Raw genomic sequence first — 20,133 nt, 5'->3', positions numbered from 1 at the left:
GAGGATAGACTAGGTGGGCTCCAGACCCCATTCAAGTCTTATCAGGGCTGGGCTATGGCTGAAGGAGTTGTGCAGGCAAGGTATATGTTATGTGCATGCCCACAGGTTGTTTTAGGGCTTATGTCACCATGGAGCAGAAAATATGACCTCTTGCTCTGCCTTCTTTCTGCTTAGAGATGATGGGAGAAGCAAGGTGGGGGAGTGGAGATGAAGCACTGGACAGAAACACTGGACAAAGGGAGGCAGTCAGCAGCACAGGATCTCTGGTGGGCAGGTCTATGTGGGATTAGAGTTGGCAAGGGAGTCACTAAGTGTAGCTGCCACCACCCCCTGCACCGTGCCCCTAGTACTGACGCTGGCAGCCATGTTGTGGAAGGTGCTCCTGTTTGTGGGGCTTGTGGTGCTGGGAGCCCACCTCTGCAGTAACAGATTTGTAGACATTGACAAGACCAAAGAGTATTTTGCTCTTTCTTTGGAGTATGCTATATTTTGGTTTAATGAAGCCCTGGAAGATAAGTTTGCCTACAAATTTCTGCGGGTCCGAAGAAGCCAGCGTGAGGTGAGTGGCCAAGTTTCCCCTGTAGTGCCCACTTTTTCTCTGAAACCAGGAGCGGGGTGGGGTGGGAATCCTAGGTCTGAGAAAAGAGCAACTGATTTTTTAATTTGGTAAGTGTTTAAAAAAATAAATAATAAGATATAACTAAGGAGCTCCAACATGTGTATGTGTGTGTATGTGTATGTGTGGCCCCTGAAAAGAAGGGCAGAAGGAAGGAAGACAGACAGAAAGAAATGTATTAATGTCTGAAACTGAGCTCAGGAGGACTGATTGGATGAGCACTGTCCCATTGCTCAGCAAGGCTGAAATGCACTATGCTAGGTAATTGGTGACTTGAATGAGATAATATTCATGCAAGAAGTCAGTTGGGAAGTCGGTAACAGAGACGAAGACAGACAACAACCTATCTTCTTGGGACTGCTATGTTGGGTAAAGACAGGGGAAATATAGCCCCCAAATCTATGAGTGAGATAGTGGGAAATAGGGCAGAATGGGTCAGTGTAATGATACAGGGTTATGGGAGGTCAGGAAGGTTGGAAGGTGGTAGCTATTTGGATGGGTGGTCAGGGAAGACCCCTCTTCTATGGGCAGGGATAGTCATGTGGAGGATAGGGCAATAGAAGTGCTCACAGTCTCAGGGATATTCCTGGGTGAGGATGAACCAGATGTATTCAGGAGGATGCCTGATATTCCATGGACCTGTGTCTCTGGGAAGGAATGCTGAGATGCAAGTGTGCAGGGGGATCAGGGTTTGTCTACAAGTTTGTCTTAAACACAAGGGATGGGACTTTACCAATTGAAAGCCCAAGCAAGAAGATGGGGGGAGGGAGATGGAGAGATCTGGGTAGGTTACAGCACATTGAAGAGTCCTAAGACAACCCCTGTGGAATGGTCATAAAGGTGGTAGGTTTTAGGGGACAGATTGGCCCTGACATTTAGGTGGCATCAGCATTTGCTGATGGTAAGTTTTCCCACCAAGATCTGTTTTTGTCCCTTATTGCTTTCTTTGAATACAATAGTGACAATGTCCAGTAGTAACAGTACCCATGCTCAGAGCATTGTCCCCACATAAAGAGCCCTGAGGTAGTGGCACATCGTCAGGGACTGATGAGGAGGGTTCCATACCTGCAGCATACTCTTGCAGCTTTAAGTCTGTGGACCCTCCCACTTGCCCAGGAACACACTTTCCTCGGCTTTTCTTGTTGCCTGGGATGCCTCATCCTTGGGTGATCTCAGCCCTCAGCCCTGGGGACCACAGGAGCCTTCAGCACCAACCTCTTCACTGCCTCTACTGCTGCTGCCTAGCTGTAGAACCCCAGAACTCAGTTTGTGGGGGCAGTGCAATAAGGGAGGGGCATGGATGAGGCAGCATGTATGAGTGTTGGTAACATGTGTCAGGCATGGATACATGTGAGAGTGTAATTGGTATGATTGGCACATGTGCATGAGGTGTTGTTGATGTGAGAAATGAGTGTGTAAGTATATGATTGGGGTGTGTAGGGTACAAGAAAGTGGGAGTCTGTGTTGAAACACAACTGGCAAGGATGTTCCAAAGGCAGGTGCCCACTTAATTCACAGAGGAAGACTTGGAAATTATCTCTCATTGCAGAACCAAGTTAGCATTTTTCATATTGGACCATTAGAGTGAGTGCTTGTTACATGCAAATTTGTGCAAGTTGAAAATGGCTAGTAGGGGCAGCAGGGAAATGCGAGTGGCAGGGAGGTTCCAAAGGCAAACAAACTCCTGCTTAATTCACAGAGAGGGCATTGGGAATTGTCCCCAGTAAGTGCTGACCCTAATGTGTTGGGCCTGAGTGTGCGTGTGTCAGGCATGAGTGTGTATCGTTGTCACCTGCCCCTATTCTTAAGTTCCTGAGTCATCACCTTTCTAAGAAGCAATTTCAAGGTCAGTTGAGTGAAATGCATGCTCCACCCTGGGAGGATTTCCTGATTAGTTTTGCTTTTCCTTCCTGTTTGGGTGCTTCCTGAATTATCATGGACCACTAGTTATGGAAACGAAAATAACTTTAAATAACTTTTTCTAAGACCACAATAAATATTTAGAACAGCATGGGGCAGTTAATATCTACTTCCACAAATGTATGTTTCTGTGCATTTAGTACCCACCTGAAAGTCAACTTCCCAGCTCCCCATCATCACCCATAATTATGATTTTTTCCCTTTTTACTGGTGTATTGTAATTATACACGGCACTGGGAGTTGTTGTTACATATTCATACATGCACACAATATAACAGTATCATTTGGTCAGTTTCATTCCCCAGTAACCCCCTTTCCTTCCTCTGCTGCTCTATGTAAAATTAGTCATTCAGCATTCCTTCTCTGTGTCTGGCTGATGCTGCTTAGGCACAAATTTGAGAGTAGTCATTTTGTCCGTTATGGTTGTAGCATGTGAAGAAGGGTCCTTGCTCTATAAGATTTGATTGCGCAACATTTTACACCCTGCATATTCATCACCCTGTCCATGAGAAGCCAGGGGAAGAGTGCTGACAGAGGACTCTCATATCTTCTTTAGGTGTATTTATTATTTAATGGGCATTTTTTTTTTTTTGGTGCTGGAAGCAAAACCCAATGCCTTGTGTATGCTAAGCATATGCTCTACCACTGAGCCATACTTTCAGCTTAATGGACATCTTTTTGAAGGGAAATGGAGAATTAAGAAGAAAAATTGAAATAAAAAAGATATTGTAATGATATGTATATCTTTATTGACAAGCATATGAATATTCACATCTTTTGTTCCTTTTTCTATTTTTTCTCTTTGTTTACTCATTACAACAAGGTATTTCATAATAGTTTCTGCAATTTCTTCTTGACAGCTATTTAATTGGACATATTTAATAGACGTGGAGATGGGTCGTACGATTTGCAAAAAACATGATGAAGACATTGACAATTGCCCGTTACAAAAAGGCGCAGGAGAGAAAAAGGTTTGAGAAAGCATTGTGAATCCCCGGGGAATGCAAAGTAATATCAAGAAGGCCTTTGGGTGGAACCCTAAGGAAAGTTGTTGGGGTAGTCCAGGGACAGTATGAGGGCTCCTGACCCCTCTCCCACCAGCTCTCAGGGCTCCAACACTGGCTGGAAAGGGGGCATTTTAAACAGACAGAGCCTGTTTCCCATCCCTGGGAGCAGCCCTCTGCTCACAGCTTTGCTGGCTGACCACAGGCAACCTGCAGACATCCATGTGGCCTTTGTCATGAGATGGAGCCCTTCCTGGGGTCCCAGCCCTGTATCTTTCAGAAACCCCTGAGGTTCAGGCAGATGATGTTCTCCCTGTGGTCCTCACTCTTCTTTTGCTCATGTCTGGGGACTGGAGGACTGTTTAGTTATCTATTCACCCACCTTTCCTTCTTGTAACTGGGTTGTAAGGACTATTCCTGGTGGGCTTGAGTTCTGATGTGGCCATCCTATGACTGACATGTGATCCATGGGATGTGGGAGCTTCAGGATGATTGTCTATCATAGGCATGCCATCAATGGGGGGGGGTCTCCCCCTCCAACCAGCATCCTTGCAGGCAGCCTCTGGGGTAGGTTTGTGCTGCTACTCTGTTTGATGGTGGCCAGCAGGACCATCTTTCAGGCTGTCTGCTGGCTCTGTCAGAGCATGGGGACAGATCATCTGTCATTTATGTGTATTGGGGAGGCTCTGAGTGGACTGGATGCCTCAGGGTGATGGCTTCTAGGCAGATGCCCTCTAGTGAGCCCTAGCATTCAGGTTGGGGAATTCAGTAATTTCTGCCCATTATGCTGGTGAATCCTTGAGCTTTATGAGCTCTGCTCCAGGTGAATGTTTTTGCTTTTATGTTCTCTTTTTCTTTTGTTTTTGATGCATATTGAGTCCCCTACTTACTACATGTTAAATGATATCAATGCATTACATTATGTTTTACAATGTATGCAACGCAATTTTTTTTTCAGGTGCGCTGTACTTTTATTGTATTTTCCCTAGCATGGATGACCAAGTTCAACATCCTGAACAGCACCTGTTTGCAGACATAGACAGGGAAGGGATCCTTGGCTATCCACAGCAGAAGTCCTCTCTTTCTCTGGAGTTTGACAGCCTTTCGTCCTGGGTCTGCACAGCACCAGCACAATTAAAAGTATCTCTCACAGCACCTTCTGGGTCCTTGAGCTGTTTTGTACCTTGTCGTATTATTTCTTTGCTATGGATGTCACTGTCAGTGACAAACAATGGAGAATTTATTATTGTTATTATTACTACCTTGACTTCAGGTGCAGACTGGTAAGTTCTGTGAAGTAGTGCATCCTTCATTTTATGGTTCCATTCATTTATTCTTCCATCACTTCATTCATTCATTCATTTATTCATTCTCCATGCCCCCATCCATGTACTCAGAAAATATGCAGAAAAAATTTTCAGGTAGCAGCAACTTGCATCCCTTCTGCTTCCATCTCAGTGATCAGGCTTACAGTGGGCAGCATTTCTGCCAGACCCAGGCCAAGAAAATGGGGGAGGGTAACTGAGACTCACAAGAGGTTCTGCCCTCATAGATATCACAGATTGCCTGACTAACAAGAACATCTTCTCCAGGGCTTGACAGACAGTGGCTTTTAGCCTCCAAGTCCGCACTTGCTCTTCAATGCCTGTGTTCACCCTCTGGGGCCCATTCTAACTTCCACAATTGTCAGCATCACCTATTTTCCCTGCCTCAGAATGGAATGGCTGGGTGGTCGTCTTCCCTCTTTTGCCCTAGGTCTCAGGATTTCAATTTGGCAGACAGCCCGCCTCTTCCTGAATGATCCATTCCCATGAATTGTCATAGGACAGAATTTTCAGAAGAATCTCTGGAGAGTGTGACCTGGGAAGGGAGGAGGGGAAGGCCAACTTTAGGCCCTGGGCTATGGGCTTTCATCCTTTCCCCAAGGAAAATGGGTCCCTGGAGAGAGAAGTTAAGCAAATAGTCTCTGGGCTTTAGATTTTTGTCCCTATAACAGTGAGTTTTGAGCTTTTAGAGCTGTTTTCCTGAGTTAGATTTCCACCCACACAACTAGTTTCCTGACTGGCCAACCCCAGGTCTGCAGTCTCTAATGGTTAAGTCACACTAAATGTTCTGCTATTATTACCTCTCATTAAGACCTATAAAAAGTAGACCCCACTTGTAACCAGTTGCCGTTTTCTACCCTGCAAATGTGCCATGTGCCGTTCCACCAACACTTAATAAAGACAGCTTGCCGATCTGTTTGAGTTATTTGTGCTTATAAAGGATTCCCTGTCCTTCCAAAGCCCATTTGATTTCTTGTGAGGAAAGACAGAAAATATATAAATTCACCAATAAGTAACTGCAGGCTATGATAAATGATATGAAAGTAATGAATAGCATGAATGAATGAAAACAAGAGTAACTAGGGGAAATTGAGATGGGGGAGGTCTCTGTGGAAATGGAATGTGTGTTGAGACTCCCTGGGTGGGGGGAGTCTGTTCATGGGGCTGGGGAGACACTTCTAGTAGAGGCCAGGCCAATTCTCCAGGAGGAGCTTGGTTAGCTAGTTGTGGAAAAGCTGTCAAAGATAGGATTGAAGAGGCCAGCACACACAATACAAGCATGGTAATTTTACAAATTACAAAAATATAAATAAAATGAGTCAGTTAAAAAATTTAAGTCAAGAAGTCCTTTTAATAAAAAGCATAAAATCTAGTAATGATAAAAGCTTTTGATAAATTTGGGTACCTCAAAAATTTAAATACTCTTATAAAAAATATTAAAAACAAAAATCCAGTCTGAATAAATTCAGAAGATGGAAGATGCATTGAAGAACAGTCTTGTTGCACACATACAAAAATATAAATTACTTTAAGATTCCTCCAAAGCTTTTGAAATTATTTTTAGAGTGACAAATATTACACTAGAAAAAATGGGGTAAAAACATGAGAAATTATGAGAAGAATTACTGAGGAAATGGTTATCCTCATACAATAATACAAATAGTGCAAATAAAATCAATGCAACACAATTATTTTTCTATCCATTTGAGAAAGAATAACTAGGCTGAAGGCAAAGATATGGAAAAACAAGAATTGTCACAATTCAGTACCTCTCTGCTCAAATCATAATGCTAAAACCAGATCATCCATATCAACCAGGAACTGATTAGAAATGCAGACTGTCGTGCCCTGCCCCAGACCAACTGAATCAGCACTCACACTCTTTTTCTTTTTTTGTGGTGCTGGGGATTGAACCCAGGGCTTGTGCATGCATGGCAAGCACTGTACCAACTGAACTATATCACCAATCCAGCATTCACATTTTAACAAGATTCCCAGGTGCTTCCTGTGCACGTTAATATTCAAGAAGCACAGATGTGGTACTCTGGTTCTCAAGTATGTTGGAATTCTTTAGGAACTTTAAAAACTACTGATTTCATTGTGTATGTAAACCACATTTTTCTTTATCCATTCACAATGGAATATTACTCAGCCTTAAAAAAGAATGAAATTATGACATTTGGCGGTAAATGGATGGAGCTGGAGAATATCATGCTAAGCAAAATAAGTCAATCCCAAAAAACCAAAGGCCGAATGTTTTCTCTGATATGTGGATGACAATTCAAAATAAGAGGTATGGGGTGGGCTATGGAAGAATAGAGGTACTTTGGATTAGACAGAGGGGAGTGAAAGGAGGAGAGGGAATCTGGAGGTAGGAATGATGGTAGAATAAATTGGATAATATTATCCCATATGCTTATATGATTACATGATCGTTGTAATTCTCCATCACGAACAACCAGAAAAATGAGCAGTTATATTCCATTTATTTACGATATATCAAAGTGCATTCTACTGTCATGTATAACTAATTAGAACAAATAAAAAATAAATAAAAACTACTGGTTTCCTAAAACCTTTCTCAGAGATTCTGATTTTATTGGTGAGATGTGACCTGGGGTCTTACAATTCCCCTAGTGCTTTTTGTATGCAGCAAAATTACAAAAATCACTAATACATTATTAGTGACTAGCAATTTGTCAGTAAATAATAAATTTGAAAGTATATGAAGCTTTTGCAGTAATTCCTCATCTCAATTTTTGTGTAATTTCTCAAAGATAATAAAGTTTTCATCGTAGTACTGTTGCCCACAACTGAAAATGAGAAGTAACCGGTCTATTGATAGGGAGATTTAAATATGTGGTGTATTCACAATCTGTAATGTTTTACAACCTGCCTGGCAGATTTATGCCTATATGTGGTTACTATATGTTGCCCTTCCTCATGGTCAAAAGAGCATCAATCTTTGCAGCTTGGGATGAAGGCCCACCTCTGTTCTCCAGGAACCTTGCTGGGCACTGATTTACTGGGCACAGAAAAACAGAATCTCTGGCAGTTTGAAGGATGCTGCCTACCTCCTCCCTTTAAGACCTAGGCCTCAGCATCAGGGTGAGCTATGTACCCCTAATTTTGGCAGGATAGGGAAGTGAGGTGCAAGACAAATGGAGTCCAGAGGCCAAGCATTTAGAAGGCTGGGATTATTGCACAGGAGGGCAGAAGACCCCCAAGGGGCTCTCTACTTTGTGGGAAGTACTTTCCTGCTGTCCGTATCCCTCTAACTGCTGGTTGGATCTGAAGGCCACAGGTGGGAAGGTAAGGGGTGCCCTCCCTAAGGCAAGGTCACAAATGCTGAATTGCATCACAAAGTGTGGCTCTCATGCAGGGCCTGGGCTCAGAAAGCAAAGACAGACCCATAGAGCCCCTTGACCAGGGCACAGGCACACACCGAGAGTGCTGGAGACTCAGAAGAACTACAGGCTGGCTCAGTCCACCAGAGTCCAATTCCACAAGGACGAAGAAGGAGCCTCACAGGTGAAGCAGGTTGGAGGGTCAGAGGGCTGGGCCAGGAAACCTTAGGCTAACAATTTCATAGTCCTGTCCTACAGCACTGAGATATAGGTAACTGGTGGCAGGCATGGGATAGGTATAGACACATCAGCGTCTATCTGGAGGAATTTCTCCTTGGAAACACAGACCACACCTAAGATAGAAGGAGAAGGGAAAGACTTGTGTCAGAGACTGGGGTGCCATTAGTGCCATTCGTGAGTTTTCTTGCACAAGGAAAGGGATAGTTCTAAGGATGACCCTAATGGTTCACTGATTAGGACAGAAAACCCCTTGTTTTGGTGAGATCCTTGAACTATAAAAGTTATCAGAATCAAAATAGAGTTGCTTTTGCCAGACATTAACCAAAACACATGCATACATACATACATACATACATACATTCATAAAGCTTGGGGGAGGTTTACGAAGGAAGGGATCTCATGTTTGTATGCCTGGTAACAAAACTATTCAACAAGACTCTGCCAGAACCACAATCTTTCACAGAGCTCACCACAACCTTATAAAGAAAATATTTCTGGAAGGTCATGTGTCCCATGACAGTCTAACCTTGGACTGATGTCACTTGTTATTGATTTTTGTAGCTCAGGTTTTGTTTCAAATTTTCTTATGTCCTTCTCATTTTGTTTTTAAAAACCTGTCCTTGTCTTAGCCTCCTTGAATACACCCACAGTTTACCATGGCCCAAGCATTCCCATTCCAAGACTCTACTATCCCCCAAATAAGCTTAATCCATCTTTAGAGAAGCTTTCTCTATGTGATATTTAGGTTAATACAGGCCACTCACAACTCCAGCCCTGAGAGGACAAAGAGAAGACGCATTTGTGCCTTTTGATTGAGGGACCATGAACAGACAGTTGTGGCTTTTCCTGCTCCTTCTCACCATTCATGTGGCCCTTGTGGTCAGTATTGATGAAGCCAAGAATCAGATAAAGGTGTTGAGGGAATTCAAATCTATCAGTAACTCAAATACCAACGTGAGACAGTGCTTGTGGTTTGCCATGCGAGAATACAATGAAGAGAGCGAGGACAACAATATCTTCATCGTCACCAGGATACTGCAATCCTATCTGCAGGTAAGATGCTTTTTCCAGATAGTATATTTGCATATGGTGGCACAGGCTGAAACCAGACTGAGAGTGGGTATATGAGAAAAATGTTGAGATGTACAAAATCTAAAATATGTGAGTGTTCAACAGTATATACACTAACTTAGTAAACAGTAACAACACAAAGCACTATCTATATATGTTTGGGATTTTGTTCTAAGTTCTTTGCATATCTTAATTCATTTGACCCCAGAACTTCAAATCAAATGTTAATGTGTTTACTAAGGTTGGAAGATAAATGGAGAACCATGAATATTTTGCAATAATACTACCACAGGCAACTTTTTGAACTTGTTCACTTAATGTGGAATATGGACTTGAAGTGAGGTACATGGCACTGTTGAATATATAAGCTAGTAAGTGCTTTTTCTATGTTATTGGATTTTTTAAGCCAACATTTATTTATTACAGATAAATATTGGGGTCACATTGATTTTCTGCTTATAAAAATGTGCCCTTCTTCACAGGGTTATGAGTAGTTCAACTCCAGAAAGCATTGCTTATGTGAATTCCAATAGGTATGGTGCTCCCTGGCGTTTGTAACATGGTGGTCACTGCTCTGTCCAATGAAAGACTGTAAGTGTTGGAATGCAGCTGACTGTAAATAGCGACCTCAGTCAGGTGGTTGGTGGTCTTGCTTGAAATTACACCGTGAAACTTGTAGGACTCAGTCATAAAGGCATCCAACAGAAAGGTCACTATTGGAAGAATTTATGTTTCATGCCTTGGGAAAACACAGCATCAGCACTGTTTTTCTAGAACATGATGCTGGTGATGAAGCACCCTTTATCAATCAGGTACACTCCAAAATCTCTCTGAATGGATTTGGAAATTCTGGGTGGTCTTTTGGGATAAAGGAATTGATCCTGGTCTTGTCACTTTGCCAGTTTCCTTCACAGTTCACTTTCTTTGGAACTCAAAGAAGTAGCATGTGAATTCAGCACTTTTCTCAGAAGCCACTTTTGCACCAGCTAATGTAGATGGGGTGGCATGATAGATAAAAGTAATCCCAGTCTTTAGGGAGCCAGCAGTCAAATTGAAAAGAAAACCCCTAAGCGAGGAATTGGGATTGTGGTCTCTGTTCTGTTGGTGTGATACACAGGCATGTGGGTGTCAGGGGAAGTCTTCTTTAGACAGTGTTTTTACCCGAAGATCTTATAAATATCCTACTGTGCAGGCCATGCCCTCACCAATAAGAGGAGGATCTCTTCGACAAAGTACAGCATCCTTTTATGTTCAAAACACTAGAAAAACTGGGGATAACAGGAACTTACCTCAACATTGTAAAAGCTATATATGCTAAGCCTCAGGCTAGCATCATTCTAAATGGAGAAAAACTGAAGGCATTCCCGCTAAAATCTGGAACAAGACAGGGATGCCCTCTCTCACCACTTCTATTTAATTTAGTCCTTGAAATACTAGCCAGAGCAATTAGACAGACAAGAGAAATTAAAGGCATAAAAATAGGAAAAGAAGAACTTAAAATATCACTATTTGCGGACGATATGATCCTATACTTAGAAGACCCAAAAGGGTCTACAAAGAAACTACTAGAACTGATAAATGAATTCAGCAAAGTGGCAGGATATAAAATCAACACGCATAAATCAAAGGCATTCCTGTATATCAGTAACAAAACTTCTGAAATGGAAATGAGGAAAACCACCCCATTCACAATATCCTCAAAAAAAAATAAAATACTTGGGAATCAACCTAACAAAAGAGGTGAAAGATTTATACAATGAAAACTACAGAACCCTAAAGAGAGAGATAGAAGAAGATCTTAGAAGATGGAAAAATGTACCCTGTTCATGGATAGGCAGAACCAACATCATCAAAATGGCGATATTACCCAAAGTTCTCTACAGGTTCAACGCAATGCCAATCAAAATCCCAACGGCATTTCTGGTAGAAATAGATAAAGCTATCATGAAATTCATATGGAAAAACAAAAGACCCAGAATAGCAAAAGCAATTCTAAACAGGAAGTGTGAATCGGGAGGTATAGCGATACCAGATTTCAAACTGTACTACAGAGCAATAGTAACAAAAACAGCATGGTACTGGTACCAAAACAGGCAGGTGGATCAATGGTACAGAATAGAGGACACAGAGACCAATCCACAAAATTACAACTTTCTTATATTTGATAAAGGCTCTAAAAGCATGCAATGGAGAAAGGATAGCATCTTCAACAAATGGTGCTGGGAAAACTGGAAATCCATATGCAACAAAATGAAGCTGAACCCCTTTCTCTCGCCATGCACAAAAGTAAATTCAAAATGGATCAAGGACCTAGATATCAAATCAGAGACTCTGCACCTGATAGAAGAAAAAGTTGGCTTCAATCTACACATTGTGGGGTCGGGCTCCAAATTCCTTAATAGGACGCCCATAGCACAAAAGTTAATAACTAGAATCAACAAATGGGACTTACTCAAACTAAAAAGTTTTTTCTCAGCAAGAGAAACAATAAGAGAGGTAAATAGGGAACCTACATCCTGGGAACAAATCTTTACTCCTCACACTTCAGATAGAGCCCTAATATCCAGAATATACAAAGAACTCAAAAAATTAAACAACAAGATAACAAACAACCCTATCAACAAATGGGCGAAGGACCTGAACAGACACTTCTCAGAGGAGGACATACAATCTATCAATAAGTACATGAAAAAATGCTCACCATCTCTAGCAGTCAGAGAAATGCAAATCAAAACCACCCTAAGATACCATCTCACTCCAGTAAGATTGGCAGCCATTACGAAGTCAAGCAACAATAAGTGCTGGCGAGGATGTGGGGAAAAGGGTACACTTGTACATTGCTGGTGGAACTGCAAACTGGTGCGGCCAATATGGAAAGCAGTATGGAGATTCCTAGGAAAGCTGGGAATGGAACCACCATTTGACCCAGCTATCGCCCTTCTCGGTCTATTCCCTGAGGACCTTAAAAGAGCATACTATAGGGATACTGCCACATCAATGATCATGGCAGCACAATTCACAATAGCTAGACTTTGGAATCAACCCAGATGCCCTTCAATAGATGAATGGATTAAAAAACTGTGGCATTTATACACAATGGAGTATTACGCAGCACTAAAAAATGACAAAATCATGGATTTTGCAGGGAAATGGATGGCATTAGAGCAGATTATGCTAAGTGAAGCTAGCCAATCCTTAAAAAACAAATGCCAAATGTCTTCTTTGATATAAAGAGAGCAACTAAGATCAGAACAGGGAAGAAGAGCATGAGGAAAAGATTAACATTAAACAGAGACGAGTGGGGGGAGAGAAAGGGAGAGAGAAGGGAAACTATGGAAATGGAAGGAGACCCTCATTGTTACACAAAATTACATATAAGAGTTTGTGAGGGGAAAGGGGAAAAAAAAAACAAGGGAGAGAATTAAACAACAGCAGATGGGGTAGAGAGGGAAGATGAGAGGGAAGGGGAGGGGGGATAGTAGGGGATAGGAAAGGTAGCAGAATACAACAGTCACTAATATGGTATTATGTAAAAATGTGGATGTGTAACCGATGTGATTCTGCAACTTGTATTTGGGGTAAAAAATGGGAGTTCATAACCCACTTGAATCAAATGTATGGAAGATGATATGTCATGAGCTGTGTAATGTTTTGAACAACCAATAAAAAAAAAAAAAAAAAAAAAAAGAGGAGGATCTCTGGGTCAGAGACCCAGGTCTCAGTAAGTGTTAAATCCCTCTAGCTGATCCTCGTCATTCCTGAGAAGCAGAATGGCTGTTGGTGGTACTGGTAGGAGAGGGAAGGGATAAGACCTGAAGGCAGAGTGAGAGTCAAACAGATGAAGGAGGTTGGTGGGAGGTGTTATATTCTGAGTTTCCCCAGAAGCACAGCCTAATGCTAGAATTCAAGGGAAGATTATTTATTTGGATGGGGGCAAGTGGTCATCCCAGCAAGTACCAGATTGTTAGAGGGGAAGGCAGACAGGGTAGGGAAGGTGGCCAATACAAAGGTGAGTTGATGGCTGTATGATCACCATGAGCAACTGGGTTTGGTCTCCCTGGATGATTCAGGAGACATGCAGAACCCACCTCAGAGTTGGACCCATTTATAGGTGAAGAAGCTGGGTTATTTATGCACCAACTCACACCTATCATTTGTTGAGAGCTTCTCCAGGAGCCCTTGAAGTCTGGTGGCAGGAAATTCCAGGCAAGAACTATAGGAACTGGTAGCATATTTGGAAACAGGATGTGGCATGGAGTACCACTCACTGAATCCACTACAGAAGGGGAGCAGGGAGGATCTGCGGGTGCAGGGGTGAGGAAGAGCAGTCATACATTTTAAATGCTTCTATAAGGCTGCTGGGGGGCTGGCCAGAGAGGTAGATGGTGACAACACCACACTGGGTCTTGCAGGCCATGATTAAGATTTTCACTTTATCTTAGGTGCACTGAAAAGTCAGGAAAAAAACAACAACAACATGAGGTCATGGAGTTCTTAGGATTCGTATGATCTAATTTGAAATTTAAAATGATCACTCTGGTTAGCTCATTTTTAGAAAAAGATTGTGAGGATGTGGTGAGGATATTCACGTGACTAGATGGTCCAGCCTCCTGGCATTAGGTTCACATTTCCCTGTAGTCAGCATGTGGGAATGCCCTTGGGCTTCTCTGGATTGGTAGAGATGGACAGGCAGTGGAGCCCTTTGGCTAGCAATGCGAGCTGTGGTGGCTTGGTTTGAATTCTGGATCAGCCCTTAGTTAGATGTATACTCAGCCTCTCTGCACCTGTTTTCCTTACCTGAAAATAAAAAGGAAGTGACATCCTCACCCTAGAGGATTGAAGATTAATTGAGTTATTGTATGCAAATCTCCGAGACCAGTGTCTGGCACAAAGCCAGCACTTGGTGAAGGTTAGCAAGTATAGTTACAGGTTGAAGAAGTCTTACATGAAATGCTTGGGACCAGAAGTGTTTCAATTTAAAAAAAAATTAATTTATCTATTTTAATTAGGTATATGTGACAGCAGAATGCATTTTGTTTTATTGTACACCATTGCAGCACAACTTTTCATTTCTCTGGTTGTACATGATGTAGCATTGCACCATATGTACAGTCATACATGTACCTAGGTAATGATGTCCATATCATTCCACCATCTTTCCTACCCCCATGTCTCCTTCTCACCCCTCCCTCCCCTAGTGTTTCAGATTTTTTAAAGTATGTTTTAGTTGAGAGATCTTGGGGATAGGATCTAAGTCTAAATATGAAATCCATGTACAACCTATACAAATAACCTCCTGAAGGTAACTTTTTTAATGATTACTCTAAAAAAATTCTTAGTGCTGAAGGTAACTTTATACACTATTTCTAGTGCACCTAAATTTTGACTACTACAAATCATGTGAGGTGATACGTAGAACTTTCCACTTGTGGTGTCAGGTCGGTTCTAAAAGGGACTTCAGATTTTGGTTAGGGATGCTCAACCTGTATCCACAGGCATTCCTGTCAATGGCAACGTTAACTTATATGAAGAACTTAGCTTGTTGTTGATGTTGTCTAATCAGATTTTACTCTATAAGGCAGGCTACAGTCACCTTTGCTCATTTTTTGGGGGTTCAGATAAAATTGAACCCAACTTTATTGAGGCTTGGAGACAGCAATAAGGAAAGGTCTGGTAGAGAAAGGTCCAGACACCCCTTCCTCTCCTGCTCTTAACATTTTAAAATCAGGTAGAAGGAGATTTAAATGTACATCTAGAGCAGACTTTACCTTATACAATTATTAATTGAATCAGTAAATAACGATTTATTATAAACCAACTGTTGCTCCACATTAAGGACCATGTGCTAAGATAGAGGAAGGAGCATTGGGTGGAAGATTTCATAGGAATCTGAGGAGGGTATGGGGAAGGGAGGGGGGCCCAATGTGGCTGAGGGGGCTGTTCCTCATAGGGCCCAGGAGAGTTTATGGTTCTGGAGTTCATTCCCTTCTTCCCTTGCCCTTAACAAAACTTTGGGACCAAAAATAAAATCAGAAGGTCTTTTCTTCAAGGAGGCCCCAAATTGGAAAAGGAGTCTTTTCCTGTGTATTTTGCAAACTAATCCAAACAGTGGATATTGTCCTTTCCCTAAAGACAGGTTTTGGGGGTGGTGGTGGTGTGGAGGGTTGGGAGGAGCAAAAAGTTACAGAAATTTTTGTGTCTGCTAAAACTTGAAAAAAAATTAAAATAAAAAAATTTTGAATAAAATCACATCATTGCTAATTGACAGATCACAGATCGTATGGAATACTTAATTGAAGTTGAAATTGCCCGCAGCACTTGCAAAAAGCCTTTAAACAATGAAGAAGATTGTGTAATTCAGGAAGACTCTGACCTGAAAAAGGTAGGTGTCAAAGCAATCATCTGCAAAAGTCCTGGAGATTTCAAGTCCCATCTGGGTTTATCAAGGCCTCCAGGTGATCAGAAAAACTTGAGGTACCCAGACTCTCTCTTGGAGGTCTGAATAGCTCCTGGTATTCATCCCCAGATGGCCAACCCTGTGACTTTTAAGGTAAAGGGTGCAGGACCCTGGACATGGTCTTCTCCTTGACTCTCCCCTAAAAGACAGGAGGTCATCAATTCCACTCTAAAGAAAGACATCCATGCACTCATCTATCATATAACTTAATAGACTAAGATGTCCTTGGCTGCTGTCTATCCATCTCTCCATCCATTCACCCATCATCCATCTAATCATTTATCCATTATATACGTGTGAAATGAAGAGGAGAGCTCTTTGGAACAAAAGATATATTAGGTTCTAGAATCTTCTAAATTGTTCTTTGATTTTTTTTTATTAATGTTTTTAGTTGTAGATGGACACAATACCCTTATTTTATTTTTGAGTTGTGTTGAGGATCGAACCCAGTGCCTCACATGTAGTGGCTCTCCATGAATCCCACAACCCCAGCCCCTCTAAATTGATCTTTTCCAATGAGTTGTTATTAGATAAAATTTATAATTTTTTAATGATTATTATTTAATCATTAAAATAGCATACATTAGTTTATATATAATATAGAATTATTTCATTTACATTGTAGGAAGTGTTCAAGAGAATAAAAAATAGTCAACTTTTCATCTAATCTTCCACCAAAATGTTATTAGTGTTAGTGTTTATTGTCTACCTGTGGTCAGCATGGACCAAAAATCTGTCTGGGGAACTGCTGATGGTGGAAGTCTGCAGCCTCCAGCTTTGCAGTTTCCCGCGGGACCCATCTTTTAGGGTATTCCTAATCGGACATCCAGCAACAGGACAAATTTTTTTTTCTTCTTATTTTGGCATGTTACTGATTTTTGTTGTTGCTGTCTTTTTTTTTTTAGGTAGAAATATGCAGCTTTTTGGTAGCAGCACTTCCCTGGAATGGAGAATTCACTGTGCTAAAAAAACAATGTGAAGATTACTGAGGGTATTTTGGAACATCCATTCCACCACTGCCTGTACCTTCTCTCAGTAATAAAGGAGCAATGGCAGGATAATATTGTCATCAGTACTACAGGAGATAAACATAAGTTATAATGATAAGAACATTAGCACAATGTAAACCCAACACACTAATTTAAAAAAATTTAAACCTATAAATAAGTTGCAGAAAGATCAGTGGAGTAGAAGGATGGGGAGGGAGAAGGGCTGGGGACTGAATTATAGCAAATTATATTCCTTGCTTTTATGATTTTGTCAAAATGTATCTAATGTTTTATATAACTAGAAAAGAATCAATTAAAAAAGCAACATGAAGTTGAGGGTATATTGTGTTGGACCCCCAGTTGCTTTCTTTTCAAAAGAAATTTACATAAGGGCATAATTGCTCTAGCTTCAGTCAATAGAATATATTATCTTTTAAACCAAACAACCTGTTATCTGTTGTCCCCCTACAAACTTCCCTGTAGGGGGAAATTTTATCGCCTTTATATACAAGAAGATTCCAGGACTCAGGCCAATTCGAATCTGTTAATATGGGCCAAGGTGACCTAGAGTTGGCTTTTGGCATGTCATTATTAGGGTAAAAATTTAGCCTGTGGGTTTTGCTTGGATACTTGTAAGACCATCACAGTGTAGACTTGAGTCTGAGGCAATCCTGTTGTCAGTCAAAAGTCAAGAGGGGCACCTGAGTGTGACTATAAGGAAACTTCCCTGGGACCTCCAATAAATCTGGATGTTGGTGGTGGAGGGACTGTCTCTCTCCTCTCTGAGGGCCCATTCTTACTCTTTCTCCCTTAACAGTGTCCCTTTTCCTTTTCCTTTTTTCTCTAATAAACTTCTTTCTGCTACGATGTGTGACTCTCTTGAAATTCTTCCTGTAGGGTCACAAGCACCCATGACTTGCACCTCTGTGGGTTTCCTCCTCTATATCAAACCCTTCTTATGCATGTCCCTTGGCTTGCCATTTTGTTTTTTAGTTTCATATTGTGTGTGGGGTGAAAGATGAGCTCTTTCCTGGCATCATGAGTGGTCACTCACCTTTAGACGGCTTGATGGTCCACCACTAGGGTTAAGTTTGCCACTCAGGAGCAAGAACAGAGTGAGATCTGCTTCCATTCCCCATAGAAAATTGGAGAAGGAGACTCCTTTTGATTGACAAAAATTATTACAGAGGTCTGAACCCAGAGAGTGCTGACTCAATAGATTTCTTCTAGGTACCTCCTTGGGCCTGAGGCTACTTCTTGTCTGATGGTTTTGAGTAGAGAAGTTTGTGGGGGGGATCCTTGAGGCCCAGTGGACCAGTAGCCTTCTCCTAGAGGTTCTCAGGGGATCTGTGTGACTTGGGGGAATTTTATTTCTTCTGTGGATGTCAATAATGGTCACAAAGAGATGGGAGAAGAGGGTGAGCTGCATTGTTCAAATGTGACTGTGGGGATCGAGAGGGAGGACGAAAAGGAAGCGGGCCAACAGGAAAACTAGCAGGAGATAAAATTCCTTTGAAGAAAATAATCACGAAACATTGATGTGTCTAATGGGGAATTGTCTAATAGTAGTTTGTTTTGCAAGATGAGAAAAGTTTTGAAGATGGGTTGCATAACAATGTGAATGTACTTAACACTACTAGATTGTACACTTAAAATGGTTAAGATGGTAAATTTATATTGTATGTAATTTGCTACAATTAAAAAAAAAAACTAAAATAGTGTGTGTATTTTATTTCACAGTGCTACGGATTGAACCCAGAGCCTTGTGTGACTACTTAAACATAATGTTGACTATTATTTCAGGTGGCCAAGTATATTTCAAATGCATACAAGGATGACCAGGTTTTACCTCTCTGGCCTAGTGAGTGATGAATATGTAATAAAGAGTGTAATGTTATTCTGCCCCAGACAGAATAAGGTTGTAATAGAACAATTTGGAGAGGCCTTAAAAAAAACCCCAACAATAACAAACCCAAAAGCATTTCCTTAAAAAGACGTTTTCTTAAAACTCTTTCTCTTCTCCTAGCTATTTCTCCAATCGGTTTCTCTTTCTAATATCTTTTGTTTTGGTATTCATAATTTCAAAGACAGCTCTCTGTAATGCCTTCCCTCTCCTCAGTTTTTGAAATAAAACCTGTTTATCCAAAAAGGAGATGAAGATGCTGGAACAATGTTTTAGTCAGCTTTTTCATTGTTGTGACCAAAAGACCCCACGAGAACAATTAGAAGAGGAAAAGTTTATTTGGGCTCACAGTTTCTGAGGTCTCAGGCCATAATGGCTGACTCCATAGCTCTGGATCTGAGGAGAGACAGAATATCATGGTGGACGGGCATGACGGAGGAAAACAGCTCGGGACAGGCAATCAGGAAGCAGAGAGAACTCTGCTCATAGGACAAATTATAAATCCCGCAGGCAGGACTCCAGTGACCTACTTCCTCCAGTCACTTCCTACCTGCCTGTAGTTACTGCACTGTTAATCCCTGACAGTGGATTAATGCACGAATCATAACCCAATCATTCACCTCTGAGAATTTTGGCTTACAGGCGAGCATTGGGGGATATCTCATATCTAAATATAACACTCCAGGAGGTCCGGGTTCTTTTTGCTGTAATAAAGAGGCAATAGGAAAGTAGCAAATCTACAAAATTCCTGTCTTTTGTTCTAATGTATCCCTTTCCACTCTTTGCTTTCCTCATCCCAGAGCCTTCAAATTTTTGTTTCAAAAATTTCTTCTCCCTTCCTCCAAAGCTGGTTTCTAATAAAATCTATTTTCCCACCAATTCGACTTTGAAGTCGGAGCAGCAAGTAGTATGGTCTACCATTTTCTGCCCTGGGGGTTATTAACGCCACCCAGTTACAAGGCTATGAAACTGAAAAGTATGGGTTCTAGGCACAGGGCCTTCACCACCTAACGCCTCTCTGTCATAGGGAACAGAGAGACATGAGTGGGGGGAATGTGAGATTAAGAGGATAATTCCATAAAGAGGGTCTACTGTGCTCACCCCCATATGTTTTCTTTTAAAAAGCAATTTACCTGTGGTGCTGGCTGGCATACATCCATAGGATATGTCACATTGTTCAGCAGACCACCTGTTATCTGCAGGAGATATGCAGGCCCCTGAAAAATTCCTCTCTCTTCCAATAAGAATAACAAAGTTTACC

General features: G+C 41.5%; 2 protein-coding genes across 2 annotated transcripts; both read left to right on the top strand.

Moving 5' to 3' along the window:
- Window positions 1-364: 364 nt before the first annotated feature.
- LOC114106801 (cystatin-12-like) lies at window positions 365-4,579 on the top strand. The gene is made up of 3 exons (XM_027953952.2): window positions 365-559; window positions 3,397-3,507; window positions 4,499-4,579. The coding sequence occupies exons 1-3, from the start codon at window positions 365-367 to the stop codon at window positions 4,577-4,579; spliced, it is 387 nt and encodes a 128-aa protein (XP_027809753.1).
- Window positions 4,580-9,274: 4,695 nt separating this feature from the next.
- Window positions 9,275-16,969, top strand: Cst8 (cystatin 8). Its single transcript, XM_027955157.2, has 3 exons — window positions 9,275-9,505; window positions 15,792-15,905; window positions 16,886-16,969. Exons 1-3 carry the CDS (start codon window positions 9,275-9,277, stop codon window positions 16,967-16,969), a joined length of 429 nt encoding a protein of 142 aa, XP_027810958.2.
- The last annotated feature ends 3,164 nt before the right edge of the window (window positions 16,970-20,133 follow it).

The sequence above is a fragment of the Marmota flaviventris genome, chromosome 2 (assembly GCF_047511675.1).
Source record: "Marmota flaviventris isolate mMarFla1 chromosome 2, mMarFla1.hap1, whole genome shotgun sequence".
Classification (NCBI taxonomy): Eukaryota; Metazoa; Chordata; class Mammalia; order Rodentia; family Sciuridae; genus Marmota; species Marmota flaviventris.
Note: the sequence above shows the minus strand (reverse complement) of the source record. Positions and strands in the feature narration are given on the sequence as shown.